Below are 23,687 nucleotides of genomic sequence, written 5' to 3'. Positions count from 1 at the left end.
GATTACACTTCTAACAGAAGCATTAAACTTAAGTGAATTTAATCAAACAAATTCACAAGCAAAACAGCATTCAGATTATTATTATATATATATATATATATATATATATATATATGTTTTCCCTCACATTACAATGTCCTTGCTTTTTTTTTTTTTTACTTCGATGTCATTCCCTCTTAGCCCCCCCCCCCCAAAGGCCATGAGAAGGGTTACTGTACGTAATCATTAAGCCATGAAGGCTTTTTTCTGACCCTGCCAGGCATTCGCACATCACCGAAGGGTTGTGCCGGTCCCGACTCAGGTACTGAAACATCCAGCATTTGTGTCAGCAGAGTAGCTTTGCTTGCTGGACCGATGTTCACCTTTGTGCGCATTTTCCTGTTGAACATGAGTTCATATGGTGACACTCCTGTTGTACTGTGTGGAGTTGCACGATATGTGAGCAAGAAGTCCTGTATGAATGGTTTTCATGATTTCCTCTCCTGCTCGGCAGTAAGGAGTGTTTCTTTGAGAACACGGTTCCAGCGTTCAATAGCTCCGTTTGCTTGTGGATAATACAAAGATACTTTCCTGTGTGTAATATCTCTTACTGCCAGAAATTCTTTGAACTCGCTCGAGGTAAACTGTGTCCCATTGTCACTAATGAGTTCTGTGTGGTTGCCAAAGCGGGCAAACACAGCAGACAGGAAGGTAGTGACAGCCGTGGTTGTGATTGAATGTGTAAAAGCCACCTCCGGCCACTTTGTATAATAATCAATCAGAGTCACTGCATAGCGGCAGTCCCAGTTTGCTGACTCACACGGTCCGACGATGTCAATTCCTACTTTCTGCCATGGACCGTCTGGCAGTGGGACTGGCTGAATTGGAGCAGCATGCGTCTTAGCGCTTTTATCATTCATCTGGCAGGTCACACATGCACTAAAATGTCCATGCCGGGCCACCAGTATAAGTCACGCAGCCTCTGCTTGGTGCGCACAACACCCTGGTGAGTTTCATATGCCAGGTCCACCAGCTGTTTTCTCAGAGCTACAGGCACTAGGCTTCGGTGGGGGCCCCTGTATATTGTCACATCTTGGACTGAGAGTTCATCTCTAGTAGCAAAGTAGGGTTTGAGCACCGCCGGTACAGACTTTGCTGTTTTAGGCCACCCTTTTTTTATCTGTGCCCTGATGGCAGTAAGCTCTGGGCATACTTCACATGCCCCAGTGAAGTCCTTTGCTGAGAGAGCTTTCAGTTCTGTGTCCAGCAAAGCTACAAGTTCGGGCTCAGTCACTGGCTCTGCATTCTCTGCTGATGGTAGAGGCAGACGAGAGAGACAGTCAGCAGCATAGTTTTGTGCTCCTGCACGATACACCACGTCGTACGTGAAGCAAAGAAGTCTGGCTGACCACCGGGCAATACGCATTCCCGCGCGCCCAAGTCCTTTTGTGTGTAGCAGTGTGGTCAGAGCCTGGTGATCTGTACACAATTTGAATCTTGTCCCCCATAAAAACGTCCTCCACTTTTCCACAGCCCACACACAGGCTAATGCCTCCTTTTCTACAATGGAGTATTTTCGTTCTGCAGGGGTAAGTGAACGTGAGGCAAAAGCAACGGTGCGCTCCGTGTTATCAGCATGCATTTGTGTCAATATGGCCCCCAACCCATAATCCGAAGCGCCTGTAGACACAATTGTAGTAAGGCTGGGGTCAAAGACGGATAGTGCTGAACTGGTTACGATGCGAGTCTTGACCATGTCAAAACTTGACTGTGCTGCTGCCGTCCACTGAAAGGTATCGTCACGCAGGCAGTCTCGCATGGGCTCCACCAGGGATGCATAATTTTGCACAAATTTTGCGTACCAGGCTGTGAGCCCCAGGAATGAGCGCAGTGTGGTGGCGTCGCTAGGCGCTGGAGCAGCTGTAATAGCTTTGAGGTGGTCTTTGTCTGGCAGCAAACCCTGAGCTGAGATGGTGTGTCCAAGGAACCGTAAACTGGTCTGGTTGAAGTGACATTTTTTCATTGTTGAGCTGGAGACCAGCTTCCTTTAGTGCAGCAAGCACCATCTGCAGGTTACGATCATGCTCCTCCTTTCCTGTGCCATAGACTATTACATCATCCAGATAATTCGGGACCCCATTAAGATCTTTCAGCACCAGAGCACCATTATCACTGCACCATTCTTTCTTCGTGTGACAACGATGGGTGATACCCATGGAGATGCATCAATCCTCTCTATCACATCCATTTCTAACAATCTCTCCAATTCAGCAGAGACACCTTGTTTAACCAAAAGTGGAAGTCTCCGCAGCTTTTGTTGAACAGGTTGAACGTCTTCCCTGACCTTTACACGGTGAATGAAACCTTTAGCAAGACCTAGCTTCTCCCCAATCGCAGCTCCGACTTTGATCTCTCTGATCTCTGTCACTGGACCCGCAGGTGAGAGCACGCTGTTATTGTCAATAGAAAGTCTCAGTGCTCTGAATAAGTCCATTCCCAGCAGGGCCGTGCCTGTCTTCACGATGTACAGTGTAACTGGTACTGTAATGGTCGCATACTGCACTGTAGTTAACATGCAACCTAGCACTGGAACGTCAGCTTTGGTGTAAGTCACTAACCTTTTTTCTGGCTCAGCAAGCGGCACACCACTGAAGTGCGTTCTGTAGAGGTGCTCAGGAATGATTGACACCGCCGATCCCGTATCCACCACTAACTCCACAGTGCGGGAAGTGGTTTTTGCCTTTATGGCTACTGTGCATGTAATTTTGTCATCTCGTTGTCCATTTTCTATAATTCGCACTGTATTCATTTCCAAAATAACCACTTCTCCTACTTTGGCTGTGTTTTGTTTGGACTTACATACACGAGCAAAGTGTCCGACCTTATTGCAGTTTCGGCATGGCACTTTCCTTGCAGGGCAGTCCTGAGCATTTGCCATGTGAGCTGCTGATCCACATCTAAAACAGCTTTGGTCCTGTTTCAGTGCTGCTGCAGGCACTGAGGAGTAACTGCTCTTTGCTCTGGTTCTGAATGGACGTTTCGCTCTCGCCTTCACCACGTGCACTGGAGCATGCGGCTCCGAAGCTAGAGTCTGAGCATGTCCGATAGCTGCTTCCACTTGACACGCCAACTTTACTGCTGTATCCAGAGTGAGGTCTGCCTCAGTTTGTACTAACAGTCTCTCACGTATTTTTACACAGCTAGCGTGCTCAATAAGTTGGTCCCGTATCATTTCATCTGTATTACCAGCAAACCCGCACGTAGTAGCTAACTCACGAAGCGCGCCCACATACTCAGCTACAGTCTCATGTGGTCTCTGTATTCTTTGCCTGAACTTGTGTCGTTCCACCACAACATTTATTGCTGGACTGAAATGTGCACGCAGTGCAGCAACTGCTGAATCATAGGTTGTACCTACGTTCGTGAGTGTATAAAATACACGTTGGCCTTCGGTGCCCAAGCAGTGTAGGAGAATTGCACGCTTCCTCGTATCGGGCCAGTCATCCCCCTCCGCGTGAATAGAGAGCAGGTAATTTCCACAGCAGAACAGACGAGAACCGGACACTAGCTTCAACTTCACTTGTTTCTCTTTTTATTCTTCTTCTTTTTTTTGTTTCTACCAAACATTCATTCCCATGTGAGCTACATCGCCCTCTACAGGTTAAACCATAACTCAATACACAACACCATTATACTCCCATATTGCTGTACCCAAAATGCATGTTGAAATGGATTAGGTCCAATTAGTGCAAAACTGGACAAATGATTTGAGTTCTCATCTTTCAGGCACAGGGCAGAAATGGGTCTTTTTTTTCACCTGATTCGCTTTTTTGGTCCACTTCAGGGGTTGGATTTTGGTTATAGTGCACATAATATGCTCATTAACAGATTCATAAACTTATTTTCGGGGTCTGTTAGAATACTTTTGCATTCTTTAAAGATCAGAAAACATTATTTGTCTCCTACTGGACATAAGCCCGCCTTTCTGAAAAGGTCTGCTCTGATTGGTCAGCCGGCCCAGTCTATTATGATTGGTCAACCAATAAGAGCGTGTTGGAAATATAAAGCACCTTACCATAATTGGGATTCATCTCCAGAGGCTTCATTAGAAGGTGTAGACAATATAAGGTCTATGGTGAGTATAGCATTGGTTAGGTTAAGGATTAGCATTGGTAAAAAAGTCAAATGTTTTTTGCCCTTGCTGTGTGAATAAACAGAAGAGGGTATTAGTATGAGAATAAATTGGCAGTATTCTTCTGACAGTGTGTTCATGGGGATGTGTGTGTGTGTGTTTCCAGGCTCTCTGCTCTTAAGGCTCTGCTCCAGCATCTCCTGCAGGCTGAGGACATCGTTAAAGTCCATGAGGCTCGTCTGACAGAAAAAGAGACGACTTCTCTCGATCTGAACGAAGTGGAAAAGTACCACATGACTCTTAAGGTGAACTTCATATTTATGAGTTTAAATATCTAAACTTTTAATATAAACCTTTATCTTCTTTTTCTTTTACCAGGTACATACTATGTATGTGTGTGTGCATGTGTGTGTGTGTGTGTGTGTGTGTGTGTGTGAAAATAAAACTCAAGCTAAAATTAAAACCATAAAAAAATTACTTGAAATGCTTTGTGTGTGTGTGTGTGTGTGTGTGTGAAAATAAAACTCAAGCTAAAATTAAAACCATAAAAAAATTACTTGAAATGCTTTAAAATAACATCGTTAACAGAAAAAAAAAAAAAAAAAAAAAAAAAAAAAATATATATATATATATATATAAATTAATTTTAGCTAGTTGCCAAAGCAAAATTTTTTATTTTAATTTAGTTTAACTTGATGTACTAAAATAACTAAAACAGATAAAAATTAAATAAAAAAAAACAATAGACATGTTTTTTTTTTCTCTGTAAATAAATTACTAAATAACTACTAATGACAAATGACGAAAACACACACAATTATTAAAACTAAAATGAAAACATAAAAAGAAAACTGATTCAAAATAATAATAAAAACTACAATAATATCTCAGTGATCCTAAAATAGCACTAGTGTGTGTAGTTGAGATAATTTTGAATATTTTGACCCTGAAACATATTTTGAGTTTTATTATTCAGATTTAATTTAAGATTATTGTTTCCAATATACAATAAATGGCAGGTTTTATAAAAAAAAAAAAAAAAAAAAAAAAATAAGTTTTTGTAAAATGCCTCTTAAGATTCTAAACTATTTTCAGTAATTTCTGACTGAATTAGGAGATTATTCAAGCATACATTAAATAATTAGGTAAAACAAATATTTATAATACAGTGCAATAAGAAAATAATCAGACCCCTTCATTTTTTTCACATTTTATGAAGTTGCAGCCTTAAAGGGACAGTCAGTGTTATAGTCAGTGATTAGTCAAGACCAAGACTTGAAGAAGGTCGAAGAAGTGTCTCACTGTTATTCAGTCAGTGTAAATATGTTTCCCTAGGGGTGAATGAAGCCCTGATGTTTATTCTGTTTGATTGTGATGTCTTGTGCCATGCAGACCATGAAAGCAGAGCTGGAGCAGAAGAAAGGTGTTTTGAAGGCTATGGAGACTGAGCTGTCCAAAGCTGTGCACTGGAACAGTCAAATAGACAAATCTTTCCACCAGTGTGATGTTGACCTGTTCAGATACTCCGAGCACGTTGGACAGATGACTGACCGCTGGCGCAGAATTGTGACTCAGATTGATAGCAGGTATGGAAAAATATGATGTTCTGACATGGTCTTGTATTTCCACATGCACTTCTACGATATGCAATGACAAGTGCTGTAGAAATGTAGAAAGTATCACCACCATGATTAGTTATATTCAATTTTTCTTTGGTGTTTGTCAGGGTATGGGACCTGGAGAAACAGGAGAAGCAGCTGAATCACTACAAGCAAACAAACTCCATGATAAACAAATGGATTCAGGAAACACGTCAGCGCCAAGATGCCCTCCAGATTACTAAATTCAACACTCTGGATAGTTTGATGGACCACCTGAACCAGCAAAAAGTCAGTCCAATACACTCCCAATAAAATACTCACATCTAATCAAATGATATTAAATCTGGTATAAAGTCTAGTGAGGTGCTTGCCTAGACAGATGAAATGATCACATTGACAAGATCACCTTTCAGAAGGTATTTATATGTATTTTAAAGGTATTAATATGCACCCTTTAGGCATAAAAAAGTACAAAGGTGTACCTTTTTCAAAGGTTTGACCTCAGTGACAGCTTTTTTCTGATAATGTGCAACTTTTCGCCAGAGGTATAAAGAGTCTATTACCGATTCTAATACCACTTCAGTAAAGGTCTTCAAGTATCTGATTTTAACTTCAGTACTTTACTTTTACTGGACATAGGCTCAAAGATGTACTAGAGAAATGCCAGTGAAAAACAAGAAACAGTTGATTTGTGAGGGAAGTAATTAAGGTTTATTTTCCAAAATAGAAATAAAACTGAACACCTTTATATCGCATTCAATTAAGGTTGACAGTAGCCATTTAAATGCTCAAAGTCTCAGTTAAGCTCAAGTTCTCAAAACGACATGTAATTCTTTACACCACTATTTGATCTCATATTTTGTAATATGCATTTTTTTTGTACTGTAGTACTTTTCTCATCTGAATTTAAGGGAGCTCTGCTTCTGTTTCTTAACTTGAATGTAAACAGTATGAAAGAAAAGCCATTTCTTATTAGTAAGTCAGTTTTCTTTTGCTGTCATGGAGCATCAAGACCCTATGACAGTAAGAAGAATTTGCAACAAATGAATGTAAAAAAGGCCTTTTGAGCAAGTAGCATAGGCTTTATCTACTGCTGTGGTTCAGATCTTGTTGCTCTTCTTCACTCAGTAATGAAATGCAACAATAGACCCGTCAGTAGTACAATTTTACTGATACGTTCTGATTAAGAAAGTTAATTTTGGATTTGGGTAAAGCTTAGTTAAAATATTTAATTAAGAAAAATATGTTGTCAATTAACAGGCGCTGTATTCTGAGATAAAAGGAAAGAAAGAAAAAGTAGAGGATGTGGTCAAAGATGCAGACACATGTGCTGCCTCCATAAAGGTGAGTCTCATATTTCTTTATTTGCTCATTTCAGGTATATACAAATGATGCAAAAGGCTCAGTTCCCAGATAACTCTTTTCACAGGACTATGAGCTCCAGCTGGCATCCTACAGCGCAGGACTGGAGACACTGCTCAACATTCCTATCAAGAGGACTATGCTGCAATCTCCATCCACTGAACTGAGGCAGGAGGTAATCATATTAGATCCAAGAGGGGAAAAATTAATTTACATCACAGTTGACATGATTTATATTATTTTTAGTTTATGAGTACATTTTCAATCTTCACTGACTTATAACTGTTTCTCTAAAGGCGGCAGAGCTGCAGTCACGCTACATAGAGCTCTTGACACGTTCAAGCGACTACTACAAATTCCTTGGGGAAATGATGAAAAACATGGAGGAGTTAAAGGTAAAAGTTGTGTCTGATGTGTTGTGAATATATCTTTCCAACTTCTAAATCAGGGTTCATGAGAAGGAAAACATAATTTTTTTTTATGTAAAATATGAATAATAATAAAAAACTATTAGTATCTCTTATGACACAAAAATATAACGGGAAATATGGTTGTCTGGGATTGCCTGAAATATATAATGTAGAATGCTTACTTTACATTTTCAAGTAAATTTGTTTGAAGACTATAAATGTGATTTATAAGAATGCAAAAAGCAAGACACAAGAATTCTAAGAATATTACAACAATTCCTAAAATAGTACCAATATTGTCACAGTGCCAATTTCAATTTCACCTTGTTTAGGACACTAAAGATTAGTCACTACATAGTCAAGTTAAGCTAACTATTAGTGCTACACTTTATTTTGATGGTCCCCTTTAGAAAGTCTGGTGACTTTAAGTATCTTTGCAACTACATTTCACCTAGCAGTCATTAGTGTATTAGTATTGTATTAGTAGACTGTAAAGGCTAGGATCAATATTAGCCGAATAAGTTGGCATGTACTTGCAAAGTTACTTTTAGTCAGTAGATTATGTGTTGGGGACCATCAAAATAAAGTGCAAGAAGATATTAAACAGACAGTCACTATTAATGTAATGAATGCTTGTTGCAAAGTTACTTACTGTATAGTCAGCAGAATTTCTAAAGGGGACAATCAAAATAAAGTGTTGCCAGTATTAGTAGTGCTGATACCAAGCGCAATACAAAAAGTAAGCACAATGTTCAAAATGCTTAAATGTGATGATTTGCTATGCTCGTAAGTTACACTAACGTACACTATTCAATATGTTTTTTTTAAGATGCGGAACACTAAAATTGACCTTTTGGAGGAAGAATTAAAACGTCTTAAGGATGACCTCAAAGATCAAAGTCAGAAAAACAAGTCAATGGAGGATAGTCTTGCCCGCTATCGGCTGGAGCTGACCCAATCCAAAGAAGAGCTTATGTCTTTGGAGGAGATCAAGAGAACCCAAGCTAGACAATGCAATACTACTCAGGAAAGCTTGGAAAGCACCCAGAGTAAGCTGAAGAACTTACAAGATGAGATGTCCCACCTCACCTTCCTTATCGAGGAAGAGAAACGCAAACGGAGGCTGGCTGAGGACCGATACACCACCCAGCAGGAGGAGTATGAGCTCACTGTCCGCAAGAGACAGAAAGAACTCGAGGAGCTCAGTTTGTCCAAAAATCAGTTTGAAAGGACCATTAAAGAAAAAGAGCGGGAGATTGAACGGCTGCAATTACAGCTGAAGGATGAGGCCTCCCGACGCAATGCAGCAGAATTAGAGACCTCAAAGGTAAGAACACAATTAAACCAGGAGATTAATAGCCTAAAGCAAACTTTTGAATCTGAGATCCACATCACCAAGACCAGTGTGCTCAAGGCAACACAGCAGAAGGAGGAGGAATCAACAACTGTAAGGCTTCAGCTAGATAGGTTAAACTCTGAGAAAAGAGATCTGGAAGAGGAACTCAGAAAGCTGCAGCTTTCGTTCTCCCATGCTGAGACGGCACGAAGAAAAGCAGAAGAGGACGCTCATCAGCAGAGGTCTTCGGCAACCGAGGGGAGCAGGTTCAAGAAGGAGCTGGAGTCACAGATTCAGGTCCTATTACGTCAAAAGGAAGAGAATGAAACGAGACACAGGGTGGACCTGGCAGAGGCCAACAGGGCTGCTCTTGAAAAGGCCCGTGAGATTACCTTGTTGACCCAGAATCTACAAGACGAGACCAGGCGGAGGAAAGCCTTGGAGGTAGAGAATCAAAGTTTCAAACAATCCCAGGCTGAACTACTCTCCAAGCACACTTCAACCAGCGAGACCATTAACAAGTTAAAGAACTCTGAGCAAGAACTACTCATCATAAAGAGACAGATGGAGACACAGAAAAGCGAAAAGAGCACGTTGGAGCAGAATGCCATCAGGCTGCAGAGTCGCATCAGTGAACTGCAGGCAAAGATGAATGAGTTGCAGGCTGAACTGGAAAAGGAGAAAAGGAGTAATCAGGATGAACTCATAAGGAGGAAAAGGATAGAAACCGAGCTGGAGAAGGCTAATCAGACCTGCCGTGAATACACCACTACCATCAACACTCTGCGGGTCCATCAAGAAAAGGAAAGTTCTTCTGGACGAAGGAATGAGCAGGAGCTACGCAGTTTGAAAGATGAGTTGGAGAGAAGCCAGAAGGACTATAAAATCACAGTAGAGAATCTGAACAAAGTGAATGCCGAATTGAAAGCTTTGCAACAGCAGCTTCTGCGGGAACAAGCCCTTGTCCGTGAAGCCAATCAACGCAATGATTCACTTTACAAGACTTTAGAAGACAAGAGTCGAATCCTAAATGAGAACACCAGTGAGATCGAAAAGTTGCAGAGCCTCACCCAGAATCTCACCAAAGAGCATCTGCGGCTAGAGGAGGAACTGAGGACTATGAGACTAGAGCGAGATGATGTGAAGAGAAGCCTGAGCACCATCGAGAGTGAAAGTGCTTCCCGATTGTCTGCCATTCAATTCCAGTTACAAACCAGCAATAACAGAGCATTGGAACTGCAGGAACTAATCAATGATCTGACTAAAGAGAGAGAAAATTTAAGGGTGGAAATTGCTCAAATCCAAAAGCAGTTCAAGGAGGTATTTTATTCTGAGCGACATCAGTTGAATAAAAAATTACATCACCAATTTAAGTTATATCAAAATGGCTTTGCTAGATAAAACTGCTGCATAATGCTATACCTTTGAAAGCACACTTTCTGCATAACACTGCATGGTTACCACAAAAAGCTTTTTTAATACTTGTTTTGGTAAAAGAAAATGTTTTGTTTTATTCTAACCACGTTCAAATCAATATGGTGTTGGTGCTATAATTCTCTAATTTGTTAAATCATCTAAATTAATTATAAACTGAAATAGTTCATCACTAAATCACCATTTATCTTTTATGTTAACAGACATCCATGATGATCCAGCGATCTGATGCCAACTACAAAGATATTGTCCAAGAGAGAGACAGTCTTCTAGTCAAACTGAAGTTGTTGCAACAAGACAAAGACAAGCAGCATCGCTCCGAAGATGAGTTCCGGCGCATCAAGCTTTCCTTGGAATCTGAGATCAAACTGAAGCAACGTCTCCAGGACGAAATTGATAAAATTACCAAGGATTTCAAGTACTGGAAGAGCCAATATGAGTTAAAGGAGGGGCAGATCAGACAGAGTGAGGCAGATAGAGACAAAGTACAGAGAGACAGGGCCTCTTTGCAGAGTGAGATCCAAAGATTGACTTCTGAACTGAGAAGTCTGGAAGAACGCTACAAGAGTCGTCTTCACAGTTCAGACAATGAGATCTCAGAGCTCACTATGAAGAAGGAGTCTTTGGAAAGGGAATTGAAGATGTTGCAACAACGTCCAGTTTTAACTTGTCGGTGTGCACAGACCACTGTGTCTGATGGTGGCTGCAAGAATGTTACAGTGAAAGGTCTCCGTGGTGAGGTCTCACTCACAGAACTTGTAGACTCCAACTTGCTTGATCAGGCAGATTTGGATAAAGTAAACCGAGGACAACTAACAGGCAAAGAAATTGAGGACAGACTCAGATCGTACCTAGGCGGCTCCGATTGCATCGCTGGTATCTACGATGAGGCCAATGGTAGGGTCCTGCCCTTTTACCAGGCCATGAAAGAAGGTCTACTTCGGCGGGGAACCACCCTGGAGCTCCTGGAAGCCCAGGCTGCCTCCGGTTTCATAATCGATCCAGTCAACAATGTCTGCATGACAGTGGACGAGGCATGGAGGAGAGCCCTTGTGGGAAAGGAGTTTAAAGACAAATTAATGTCTGCTGAGAAGGCTGTGACAGGATACAAAGATCCTGCAACAGGAAAGATCATCTCACTCTTTCAAGCTATTGAGAAAGAGATCATAGAGAAAGGTCATGGGATTAGACTGCTGGAATCTCAGATCGCCAGTGGTGGCATCATTGATCCTAAAGGAAGTCATCGAATTGATGTGGAAGTGGCTTACAGGAAAGGTTACTTTGACCGTGAAATGAACGAGATTTTGGCTTACGAGGGTGATGACACCAAAGGTTTCTTTGATCCTAACACCCATGAAAACCTCACATATCTGCAGCTGAAAAAGAGGTGCATCAAAGATCCCAAGACTGGGCTTATCCTTTTGCCTTTGACGGACAAGAAGAAGCCAAAGCAAACGACGTCTCAAAAGAACACACTGCGCAAGAGGAGAGTGGTGATTGTAGACCCTGACACCGGCAAAGAGATGACCGTACGAGAAGCGTACCATCGAGAGTTAATTGATTATGACACATTCCTGGAGCTTTCGGAACAAGAGTGTGAGTGGGAGGAGATCACTATCGAAACATCTGATGGCAACAAGCGTTTACTTCTTGTCGATCGCAAAACTGGAACCCAGTATGACATTCAAGAGTCCCTAGATAGGGGTGTTATTGATAGGAAAACCCTGGAAAAGTACCGTGCCGGGACTATGACAATCCATGAGTTTGCAGGTCTGATCACAAGTAAAAGCAGTGGTTCTGAGCTTTCCATCTGCACCAGCAGTCCTGAGGATGTTGCTTCTTGCAGTAGCCCAACACAGATGGCTCCACTATCTCCAACTGTGCGCAAACGTTTTTCTAGCGTATCTATAACACTCTCACCTGCATCTGATATTTTCGATGACCAGAGCCCAGTGGGAGCCATTTTTGATACTGAGACCCTTGAGAAGATAACCATCCCTGAAGCACAGCGACGTGGAATAGTGGACAACATCACTGCTCAGCGGCTCTTGGAAGCTCAGGTTTGCACAGGAGGGGTTGTCAATCCTGCTACTGGCCAGAGACTCTCTCTGAAAGATGCGGTACAGCAAAGCCTTATCGATGAAGACATGTCCATCAAGCTAAAACCAGCACAGAAAGCTTATGCCGGTTTTGAAGATGTGAAGACCAAGAGGAAACTTTCTGCTGCCGAGGCCATAAAGGAGAAATGGTTGCCTTACGAGGCAGGGCAGAGGTTTCTGGAGTTCCAGTACCTGACGGGTGGACTCGTAGAGCCAGAAACTGGCCGCCGGGTGAGCATTGAGGAGGCCATCCGAAGAGGATGGCTTGATGGCAAAGGGGCACAGAAGCTACAGGATACGAGGAACTACATCAAGAACCTTACCTGTCCTAAAACCAAACTTAAAATCTCTTACAAAGAGGCCATGGATAACTGCATGGTGGAGGAGAACAATGGCATGAAGATGCTCCAAGCTACTTCGATGTCTTCCAAAGGCATAAGCAGCCCCTACAATGTGTCCTCGGGACCAAACTCTCGTACAGGATCCAGAGCAGGGTCAAGAAATGGATCACGCAGAGGCAGCGTTGACTACACCTCCTCGGTGTATAGTACTTACATCTCATATTAATAATAAAGTTAATTGTAATGACTATGCTTAGTATGTACAATTTGCATTTAAGAATGATTTTCTTAAATATAAGTATGGGTTTGGGATACAGAATGGAGATTAACTTCTTTTACTAATGCTGGTCAATTTTCTTGGGTGATTAAGATGTCTTTTAGATTATTAATGTGTTGGATGTTTGATTATTTACACATGGGGAATCTTAGATTTATCATGGCATTTAACAGTGTTTTCATTCGTGCTTATTTGGTTTATCCGGTATATGAAATTGTTTTATAACATTTTCCTTTGCATGTTTTATTGACATTTTACATTGCATTTATTCATTTAGCAGACACTCTGTCCAAAACAACTTACAAATAAGAAATGTACAAGCAATTAATCACCAACATTATCCATAGCTTTGAAAGCTAGATTAGGAAACAACTACTTTTTTATTTGAAACATCTACTGACTTAGTAACGACATAATCATTTTTAACTGAAAATCAGATCTTTTTATATATATATGTATTTGCTTTTAATGAATCAATATTTGATCTGACTGTGTTTATATGGAGCAATTTCAACAATAAAAACTATCAAATTATAAACTACCATTACTCTTGTTACTTATTGCTATAATAGTCCATATTCTTTTTTATGACACCACATTAGAAATTTCCCCATTACTCTTTTTACACATTTTTCATAGGCGTAATTTACAGGTGTGACAGGCCCGTACCATTTAAGTTAATTATGTCCACCACACTTCTTAAAACCACTGGAAAATACCATACAGAAAGCTTACAAAGCAAAGGCAGAGTATCTCCAATCCATCATTATGGAAACATTTGTAAGACATGCAAAAATATGACAAAAGTTGATGCATAAAGGTAAAAATAAACCAGGAAATCAATTTAGAGGGCAAATATCACTCCGTAATGGAAAAGCTAATTGCTATAAACTAAGCACCACACAGAATATGCAAAGCATTGGGAGTCACCTGTCCGTGACAGGCCTAAACCAGCTTAGTACACACAAAATCAGAGAGACTGTCTCCACAGACCATCAAATATTCAGCAAAATCACCCTATTAGGATTAATATATCTTTGCCATCCTGCTAGGTGAGATTAGACATTTCCAGACAAAACGAAATGTGTTAATGTGTGGTGATTTAAACACCATGAGCGGAAATGAACTACAGGGAGCTAAAAACCCTCCACAGTCAGTCCTAAAACACTTCTGTCAGACTCAGACCAATACAACCAACAGAAACCAATGAAGCATACAGAGCACCCATTAAATTACATCGGTTGCAGCTATCCTGCAAGTAACCAGAAAATAAAGAAAAGTGGGATTGAAAGCCAACCTAATTATTATTGGACAAAAAACAGCACTGGATTATAAAGCCTATGAAACTATTTAGAATCACCTTTCATCATGAGTTTGCACCTTTAGTTTGTCTGAATTATCCTTACTACAGGCATGTTGTCAACATATAGGTACAAGATATGTTAGCATAAGTAACATGAAAGGCCTACACCTGTATTTAATTTACAGTAATATATATTCACTTTCACTTTACACGTTATGTAGGCTATTATAGCGCAGTGCCTATAGTACACAGTGCTGCTTTTTGTTACTCACAGTGACTCAGCGTTTATCTAAAAGCCATCTGAGGACTTGTTTCAGTATTACAGTTTAGATGCTGAGTTCATGTTGTTAATGACACAGAATATTTGCTCATATTTGTGTTCAGGAAACACACACATACATTATGATGTATATTCAACCTCAGTTATGCTCGAATTTAAGGAAGAGTTTCAACAGTGACATTGTGCCAAGTGCCTGAGTAAACTTCATGTATTCTGAATCATGCTAAAGTAAATGTTTCCAAAGTTCAGACAATAACATCACACTGTATTGTGACTTTTAGTGCAAGACAGTGAAACTTTGTTCCTGGAGTTAATATTGAATACAGTAATACTGCAGCAGTACAAACACTGATCATCTGCTGATGTAGCAGAACTTCAGAATATTAACTCTCTTATTTGTATTTGTTCAACAGGCAAATACCTATTAACCTTTAGTGGCTCAAAAGGTACATTTAAATGCCGTAGAAATCATCCAAATACTGCACAACCTGATAAAAATATAAAACAACACGGAGGCGTGGATGAATAAGGTAATCTCCTGTCTGTGTGTGAAAATAAAATGTAAAGCACATTCTGTACTGCTGTCTATAATGACGCAATGAACTCTCCTGACCTGAACTCGGGCATGGCACGCAAGGGTCACGCCCCTTCACTGAAAAGGAAGTCGTTTGAAACGCCTGTTTCTTCACAATAAAATTCGAGATGAAAACGTATGATTTCATACATACATATAAATAATTACATGTTGTTATTTTTTTTTTCAATTTACTCAATTGTTAGATTTGCTTGTAGGATAAAAGAGAAGATTTATAATCAGAAAACGATGTTGTTCTTACTTCATCAAAAGAAAAAAGAAAAGAAAAAAAGCCTTTTATTTTGTAACATCGGCTTGCTATATGTACGTCAGTTTGACGTACGTCGTGTTACATCACTCTTGACGTGCACGCAGATCAGCTCTCGAATTGACCGGCAGAAAACAAGAAGCTTTACTTCAGCGTGAAGGAGAAAGTTTCATAAATAGGTCTGTTATGAATTTAATTTAATATCTTAATGTTATGTTTTTATAACCGAGAACGACGGTTGGTTTGTGTGCTCTCAGAGAACTGCTAAACCTTGAGGAAATGTCACATCTTCTTTTAAATGAAAGCTGATAGATAGAAGTCTATCAAAATATATGTTAAGTTTATATGTTTTTACATTCGTACATCAATTCTTCAAGTAAAAACGGTGAAATCTTTAGTTTAAGTGACCTGTGCGCATCGTTTGACCTTCATATAACATGACATTAGTTTCTCTTTTGCTCAACTAGATTTCTTATCTTTTCCTTGATTTATTCCTATGTATTCCCAACACACGATTGACTTAAAGTCATGATTCTAACCTTTAAAAAAATAAAGAAAAATATCTTTCGTTTTACAGTACAACTTGGTTCATAATTCATAAACCTAATGCTTTGTTAATTTATTGTCCAGTTTGACCACCTTGCTGATATTTGTCAGTTTTTTTGTTTTTTATTTGACAGCTTATAAACCTGTAACAACTCATAATGTAAACGTAACAGAGAATGTATCAGTTACACTTATCTAGTGTAAAGAAACAAAACAAAAAAAAAACACAGTTTTAGAGAATGGCACAGTGGTGATTAATATATGACATCTAATCTTTTTTATTTTTATATTGCCTTTAGCCAGGATGACTGTCATGGAATACGAAGACAATGAATCCAAGTTCATCAGAAAAGCCAAAGAGAATCCCTTTGTCCCTGCAGGTAAATCACTCGAGCATTATTAACTCTTTACTTGCTCAAATGTGTGTGATAAGTGTTCAGTTTGTATCTCATTAAGTCACATGGCTTAAAGTATAATTAAAGTACAAAAATGCCAAACATTATTGCTTGTTATGATGACGTCAGACAGTAAGAGTGTCATATATCATATTTCATGTCTCACTGTGATGTCTTTTCAGGGTTGGCTGGGTTCTTTGGCATCGTGGCGTACAGACTGTACAAACTGAAGAGCCGAGGAGACACGAAGATGTCCGTGCACCTGATTCACATGCGTGTGGCTGCGCAGGGCTTCGTGGTCGGAGCCATGACTTTAGGTGAGAGACCTTCCTAGATTCGTGCGTCCTCTGAGTTACAGAGAAATGTGTTGTTTAATGTGATATTTGGTCTTTTTGTTTGCAGGGGTGGTCTATTCCATGTACAGAGAGTACATTCTCAAACCCGCTGAAGCACAGAAAGCGTTAGAGCAGAAGGCATTGGAAAACAAGTGAAGAAAAGTGTGCTAGATCCCTGCGATCTCCTTAATACCAAGTGTTAGGGTGTCCCTTTGTATTTATTGCTGACATAGAAACTTTCTAAAAATAATTTCTTTAAACTGTTTGCTTTTTAAAGAGGTTTGCGTTGTCATTACGTTGCCTGGCATGTTTAAGAAACATTGTAAAGTATGTGACAGATTTGTAGCTATTCTGCAACTGCCAACTACTATTTATTTATCATATGAGTAACAAACTGACGAGAGCAATCAATTTTATTATTTTTTTACTGAAAATATTTGGATTAGTAAAATGAATGCTAAACGCTGCAGCTCTTTTGTCGATGTTGTGCCCGTGTTTCAGCACAGAGGTGTGGCTTTAAGACCTTTGTTCCTTGTAAATCAAGATCTTCTTGTTTCATTTAAGTCAACAGACAAAATAATTCCAGGACAACAGCCCTAATGAACCATCATCTGAAACTTCACAGTGCACTGAACGCAGTATGAGGACTTGGCCGCTGCTGAACTATTAACGGTTCTAGTTCTTAGCAGATGTAGTGCTGTTGTTACAAACAGGATCTCTGCAACTCTTTTCTTTTTGTCTCCGTCATTTTCAAGTGTGTGTGAGTGTCATGAGGAATGAGAGGAACTTTTGTAGATTTATTGATTGATTGTGTTGCTGCGTGAAATAACTATTGCACCTTTTTTCATATTTCAAAACAAAATCCGAAAATTATACTTTTAGAGTTGAGGATCTCTTCTACAACTGTTTATCTTTGCCAATAAAAACTATTGTAATTCAAATAAACACTTCTGGTTGTTTCCAACTCACGTATTAATGAAATATGTGTGTTATAATAATAACTGTTATTAATCTGATGCATGCAATTGATTTATTGTCTATTTTTGACATTTTAGGGGTATGATATATGTGACTGTATTCTATTATTATAGGGGAAATTTTAAACGTAATTGCATGAATTCAGTTCCTATTCGATAGTATATTAACATTCTTATGGAAACAGAAAGACTGGTATTTTTTTTTGTATATTCAGTAGTGTAAGAATGAATGAGAGAACTTTGTTTGAATAGTTTGAACTGCGTACACAATGTTTCCACAGACATTACCTAATTATATCATTTAGATTTCATCAGTTTATATGAACTATTGAAACAGCCCGTCACACTCTGTAACTGTGAGATAATGACCAACCAGTCTGTATTTACTGCATTTAATCATTCCACAAGACAACACGTGACACTTGGCAGAAAGGCCAGTCCCCAGTTATGTGTAATGACCTCAGAGAATCATTACCAGTTGAACATTTAACCCTCAGACAGGACAGTGCCTTGTAGCACCCCCTGCTGGCACACAGCAGATGCTGCTGCAGGAGTCTGTAGTGTAAGATATTTTGGATCAATATCACTGAGATTCAGAACAAAGACGAACAAACACTTTCCCAGGATCTGAGACTGATTTAGCAAAAACAAAAATAAGACCAAAGCACACGGGACGAACAAAACAATGTGAAATAGATGTAACGTACAATGACACTATATAAACCCTGAGAGGATAAAGGGTCCTTTGGATCATTACAATGTTGGGTTCTTTCAAGAACTGATCACTGAAATGTTCTTTGGGAACCAGTTCAGTTCATTTATATAGCACATTTAAAAACAACCATGGTTGACCAAAGTGACAGTTTGGTGACAGTGAACGGACCAATAAATTTGGGAGCAAGCTTATTAGAGACGGAACGGAGAGGAATGTTCTTGGTAGAAAGCCACACTTTTTGACCCACGACGTATACGGGAGGCCCAGACTGGTGGCGGTCGGCTTTAGCCTTGGTGCGCACCCCCACTTGGAGCAGAGTCTCGCCGGCTCTAGTTCAAGTGCGGTGACACCTCTGGACAAAGGCGTGAACGGAGGGGACCGCGACTTCGGATTCCAGACTAGGAAAAATGGGTGGCTGGTATCCTACACTACACTCGAACGGAGATAGGCCCGTAGCTGATATAGGTAATGTATTGTGGGCGTACTCCACCATCCAGAAGGAAGGATTCTTGGAGACCAGACATCGCAACACACTTTCCAAATCTTGGTTGGCTCTCTCGGTTTGACCATTGCTCTGGGGATGAAACCTCGAGGACAGACTTACTGTCGCTCCCAGTATTCTACAAAACTCACGGCAAAATTTGGACACAAACTGGGGTCCCCTGTCGGAAACCACGTCTGTCGGGAGGCCATGTAAACGAAAGACGTGATCTACGACGGTCAATGCTGTCTCCTTGGCTGAGGGTAATTTGGGCAAGGGAATAAAGTGGGCCGCTTTCGAGAACCGGTCCACCACGGTCAAAACTACCGCGTTGCCCTGAGAGAGCGGGAGGGCGGTAATAAAATCTAGTGCGATATGGGACCAGGGTCTCGAAGGGACCGGCAGCGGTTGAAGTAACCCATCACGGGGTCATACCAGTGGCACAAACCGAGCAAGCCAAAACAAAACTGTGGATGTTGCGAGCCATAAATGGTCACCAGAATCGTTGCTTGACCAAAAATTTAGTACGGTTAACTCCTGGATGACAAGCCACATTGGAACAATGCCCCCACTGAATAACTTCGTACCTTAATCCCTCCGGCACAAATAATCGATTTCGGTGGGCACCCAGGCGGAGGCATTACTCCTTCTAAGGCCGTCTTGACCTTCGATTCGACCTCCCATGTGAGTGTGGAGACCACTAATGTCTCAGGTAAAATACACTCGGGAGTAGACGGGCGTTCGGAACGGTCAAAAATGCGCGACAAAGAATCGGGTTTGATGTTCTTGGAACCCGGGCAGTACGAGAAAGTAAAATCAAAACGTCCGAAAAAAAGTTCCCACCGAGCCTGCCTGAGGTTCAACCTTTTGGCAGTTCTAATGTATTCTAAATTCTTGTGGTCGGTCCATACTATAAAAGGAACCCCCGAGCCTTCTAACCAGTGACGCCATTCTTCCAGTGCCATCTTGACTGCCAACAATTCTCGGTTACCAATATCATAATTACGCTCGGCAGGGGATAATGGGTATGAAAAAAACGCGCATGGGTGCATCTTGTCGTCTGAGGGAGAACGTTGGGATAACACCGCACCTACCCCCATCTCTGACGCGTTGACCTCCACCACAAACTGACGTGACAGCCTCGGCTGTGTCTGACCACCTGAACGTAGTTCTGGGGGAGGTCAAGGCGGTCAGAGGTGCGGCTAGTTGACTGAAGTTGCGAATAAAATGCCGGTAGAAGTTGGCGTACCCCAGAAACCTCTGTAGGGCTTTACGGGAATCTGGACTTGGCCACTCTACCACAGCCTTAACCTTCTCGAGATCCATGCGTATTCCCTCAGTCGACACGATATATCTAAGAAATGGAACAGACTGTGCATGAAAAGCGCATTTCTCCGCCTTGACAAAAAGCCCATTCTCTAGCAACCTATGAAGCACTCGTCGAACATGCTGCACGTGTTCCTGGAGAGAAGAGGTCAATATGTCGTCCAGGTAAACATATGTGAATTGATCGATCAAATCTCGCAGCACGTCGTTGACGAATGCCTGGAAGACCGCTGGGGAGTTGGACAGCCCAAAGGGCATGACCAAGTATTCAAAGTGCCCCCTGGGGTTGTTAAAAGCATTCTTCCATTCATCCCCCTCCCTAATACAGACCAAATGATAAGCATTACGTAAGTCCAATTTCGTGAAGATCGACGCTCCCTGCAACCTCTCGAAGGCTGAAGACATCAATGGCAAAGGGTATGTATTCTTTATCGTGATGTTGTTCAGTCCTCGGTAATCAATACAAGGTCGCAGTGACCCGTCTTTCTTCCCCACAAAAAATAACCCCGCCCCCGCTGGAGAAGAGGAAGGGCAGATGAACCCCGAAGCTAGAGAATCAGAAATATATTTCTCCATAGCCTCCCTTTCTGGAACAGAAAGTGAATATAATTTGCCTTTAGGTGGAGACTTACCTGACAGTAAATCTATGGCACAGTCATAGGGACGATGCGGAGGGAGAGAAGCAGCACGAGACTTACTGAACACTTCCTTCAGGTGGAGGTACTCCGCGGGCACGTTAGACACATAGACATAGACACATAGACATAGACACAGACGGACAAGCAGACACTAGACAAGACTCATGACATTTATTACTCCATGCCAGGATGGAAGGAAGTTGCCAGTCCACTTTGGGGTTGTGATGGAGGAGCCAGGGGTGACCAAGAACTATGGGTGCAAGGGGAGAGTCAAGTATATAGAATGAGATGATTTCTGAGTGGTTGCCTGATGTGATAATGTTTCCGGAGTCCAGAAGTGCTTGACAGTCGTGAAATCGTGCTGACCATCTCAGTCTTACCGGGAGGAGCGTAGATGATGATGAGGTCTTCTCGGCGGAGATCCCACCCGATAGTAGCCTCATACTTACTACCGGGCTTGGCCTTTTACCGGACAGATGTAGGCGTGATGACCAGTTCCACCGCAGTACAGGCAAAGGCCCAGGGATCTCCGCCTCTCCTTCTCCTCCCGGCCGAGTTCGCCCTACCTGCATGGGCTCGATATCGTAGGAGGGGCTGGCCGCATCCCCGCCACTGACCCTGACCTCTTTTTTGGCCTTTTCCCAGCCCTGAAGTTGTGTTCGCCTGTTCCAGTTTATGTATTTCATATTCACAAATGTACATTTTCCTAAATAAAAAAATAAATAAAAAAAGAAAAGAAAAAAGATTAATATCTACTAAAAAAAATGAAAGAACAGTATATAAGCTAAACGAATTTATATGAAAAAAACGTACTTGTAATTCCAATTACTTATATATCTAATATCTGTATATATACAGTACATATATCAAGCTCCCACTAATGTATAAATGTCTGTTACATTCCTGCTGTTATGAATTGTTTGTAACAAGTGACTTATTATTTTACAACATGACTCGTCTCTGCAGGCACTTCATGCTACTCTCAGCACAAAGGTACAAAAGCTGTCACTCGGACGGCACCCTTTCAAAAGGTACACCTTTGTACCTTATTTACCCCTAAAGTGTGCATTTTAGAATCTTAAAGTACACATTTGTACCTCAAGTGTACATATTAGTACCTAAATGATACATAGTAATAACTTTTGAAAACCTATCGCCACAGCGACATCTTTTGTACCTTTTTTCCTGAGATAACGCGTTTCCAAGGAAACATCTATTAAATCACTTATTGTACTCTCTTAGCTTTATTTTTATTAATTTACTTTACGCATAACAATGTCACTTCTTAACTAAGTTGACTGGAATCTGTCTTAATTCGTCCGGTAAGTTTTTGTTCAGGTTTAAACTGTCCGCTCGAGAATCCCCGGACAGTAACGTTAGATTGTGAATAGTTTGTAATAAAGGTTAAATGTTAATTTGTCTAAAATAATGAAATAAAATAATGAAATAAAATGAAATTATATAAAAGAACAAAAAAGTGCTTTAAAAATCAATCCCGCAGCAGACATCCAGCGCTATAGTGGACTCTCTTTACCCGGATGTTAATAAGAACTCTTCTTTGAAGCAAGTTTGGAAAGCTCTCATCTATAACTACATTAGATTGCATAAACAAGCGCTCGTGCTATTTGTCAGATGTGTTATATTGTCTCTGGATGGTCAGTGATGGATGGTGACAGTGATGAATTAAAGGAGCAGCTGAGGCTTCGGTTTCAATCTCTTCAAGATCAACAAGTGCAGCGCATCCAGAGAGGACTGGAGATGAAAAAGATGGACAGAGATAAGATGCTCCTCCTCTCAGCAGTCTGGACATTATTAAACTCACAGAAGAGGATGATGAAATGATGAATCTATTCAATGCAAGGTGACACATGAAACATGAGTTCACAGATCTGCTATCACAAATATAAATATTAGCTTCAATATGAGAACAACATCCTTCCAGGACAACAACATAGTCCATCCATCATGCCAGAAATGAAACCTTATTCATTGGAAATTTAGCAAACAGCATTCAGCTCTTCCTCTTCATCATTTTCATTTAAAATTTTATTACCTCTGCATGGAATTGTCTTTGAATTTTTCCCCTCTATTTTTTTTTAGTTATTCAAAATTACATAACTATATAACTTATAACACACTGACACACACACACACACACACACTATATTTACCTCGTGTTTATTTCACGTGTGTAATGTATAACACACACACACACAGACACACACATACACGCAAACACACATGCTTTATATTTACCATGTGTTTATTCCATATACAATGTGTATTATTTAACCACATCAACTCTGGCGACCCACCGGTGGGTCCAATATTGCATATGCCTAATTCTCAAAAAATCAAAATAATAGCTGAAGTGGTTAAATAGCAATTGTACTCTAATTCAGAGTGATGCAGAATGAAAATAAACAGTTGCATGATCAATGAGGGAACAGACAGATGAGAAGGGCAGACTCCATAAACTGCCGAGTGAGAAAGATTTTGAGATAAAACACCTGAAGAAGAAGAAAGAGGAGGAAAGATTGGCTTTAGCAAGAAAACAGTGTGTCATTTCTACTGTGGTGAGCTTGATATGCATCAATGAATATAAGTTATAAGACATTTACATCATACTTAAGCATGCATTGCATGTGCATCTGCAAACAAATTATAGTAAAGTTCTCGCATTACATTTTCTGAGCCATTTTTGCAATAACTATTAACCAGCTGGATAGGGTTGTGGTTTGAAGGGAAAATCTTGCCTGGATGGACAGGAAAAAACTGAAAGACAAAATAAAATAAACGAAGACAGTAGAGAATGCAACAAGTGAACTTAAATCGGCTTAAAACACATCTCTTCAATCTTTATTTGACCCTCTAACTT

The 23,687-nt window shown here is 40.6% G+C and overlaps 2 protein-coding genes across 3 annotated transcripts in view; both read left to right on the top strand.

Moving 5' to 3' along the window:
* The window catches only part of LOC132155287 (desmoplakin-A-like), a 28,073-nt gene extending 14,705 nt beyond the window's left edge, over positions 1 to 13,368 (top strand). Inside the window, exons 17-24 of the mRNA XM_059564166.1 lie at positions 4,278 to 4,416; positions 5,504 to 5,697; positions 5,838 to 6,000; positions 6,973 to 7,056; positions 7,142 to 7,249; positions 7,371 to 7,469; positions 8,314 to 10,140; positions 10,458 to 13,368. Coding sequence (XP_059420149.1) covers positions 4,278 to 4,416; positions 5,504 to 5,697; positions 5,838 to 6,000; positions 6,973 to 7,056; positions 7,142 to 7,249; positions 7,371 to 7,469; positions 8,314 to 10,140; positions 10,458 to 12,920 — 5,077 coding nt within the window. The 3' untranslated portion in view covers positions 12,921 to 13,368. The remainder of the gene's footprint in view (positions 1 to 4,277; positions 4,417 to 5,503; positions 5,698 to 5,837; positions 6,001 to 6,972; positions 7,057 to 7,141; positions 7,250 to 7,370; positions 7,470 to 8,313; positions 10,141 to 10,457) is intronic.
* Positions 13,369 to 15,456: 2,088 nt separating this feature from the next.
* On the top strand, positions 15,457 to 17,617 carry LOC132155285 (HIG1 domain family member 1A, mitochondrial-like). Of its 2 annotated transcripts, none has more exons than XM_059564165.1 (4): positions 15,457 to 15,575; positions 16,246 to 16,322; positions 16,520 to 16,654; positions 16,740 to 17,617. In XM_059564165.1, exons 2-4 carry the CDS (start codon positions 16,247 to 16,249, stop codon positions 16,826 to 16,828), a joined length of 300 nt encoding a protein of 99 aa, XP_059420148.1. In that variant the 5' UTR covers positions 15,457 to 15,575; position 16,246; the 3' UTR covers positions 16,829 to 17,617. The 2 variants fall into 2 exon arrangements, with proteins under 2 accessions (XP_059420148.1, XP_059420147.1); XM_059564164.1 differs by having other exon boundaries at positions 16,242 to 16,322.
* Positions 17,618 to 23,687: the final 6,070 nt, after the last annotated feature.

The sequence above is a fragment of the Carassius carassius genome, chromosome 12 (assembly GCF_963082965.1).
Source record: "Carassius carassius chromosome 12, fCarCar2.1, whole genome shotgun sequence".
Lineage (NCBI taxonomy): Eukaryota > Metazoa > Chordata > Actinopteri > Cypriniformes > Cyprinidae > Carassius > Carassius carassius.
Note: the sequence above shows the minus strand (reverse complement) of the source record. Positions and strands in the feature narration are given on the sequence as shown.

What these genes read in the sequence shown, in the direction of transcription:
- LOC132155285 (XM_059564165.1), top strand. Translation starts at nt 16,247, where the DNA reads ATGACTGTCATGGAATACGAAGACAATGAATCCAAGTTCATCAGAAAA. An exon ending in GAATCCCTTTGTCCCTGCAG is followed by an intron (nt 16,323 to 16,519) that starts GTAAATCACTCG and finishes ATGTCTTTTCAG; the next exon opens with GGTTGGCTGGGTTCTTTGGC. An exon ending in GGTCGGAGCCATGACTTTAG is followed by an intron (nt 16,655 to 16,739) that starts GTGAGAGACCTT and finishes TTTTGTTTGCAG; the next exon opens with GGGTGGTCTATTCCATGTAC.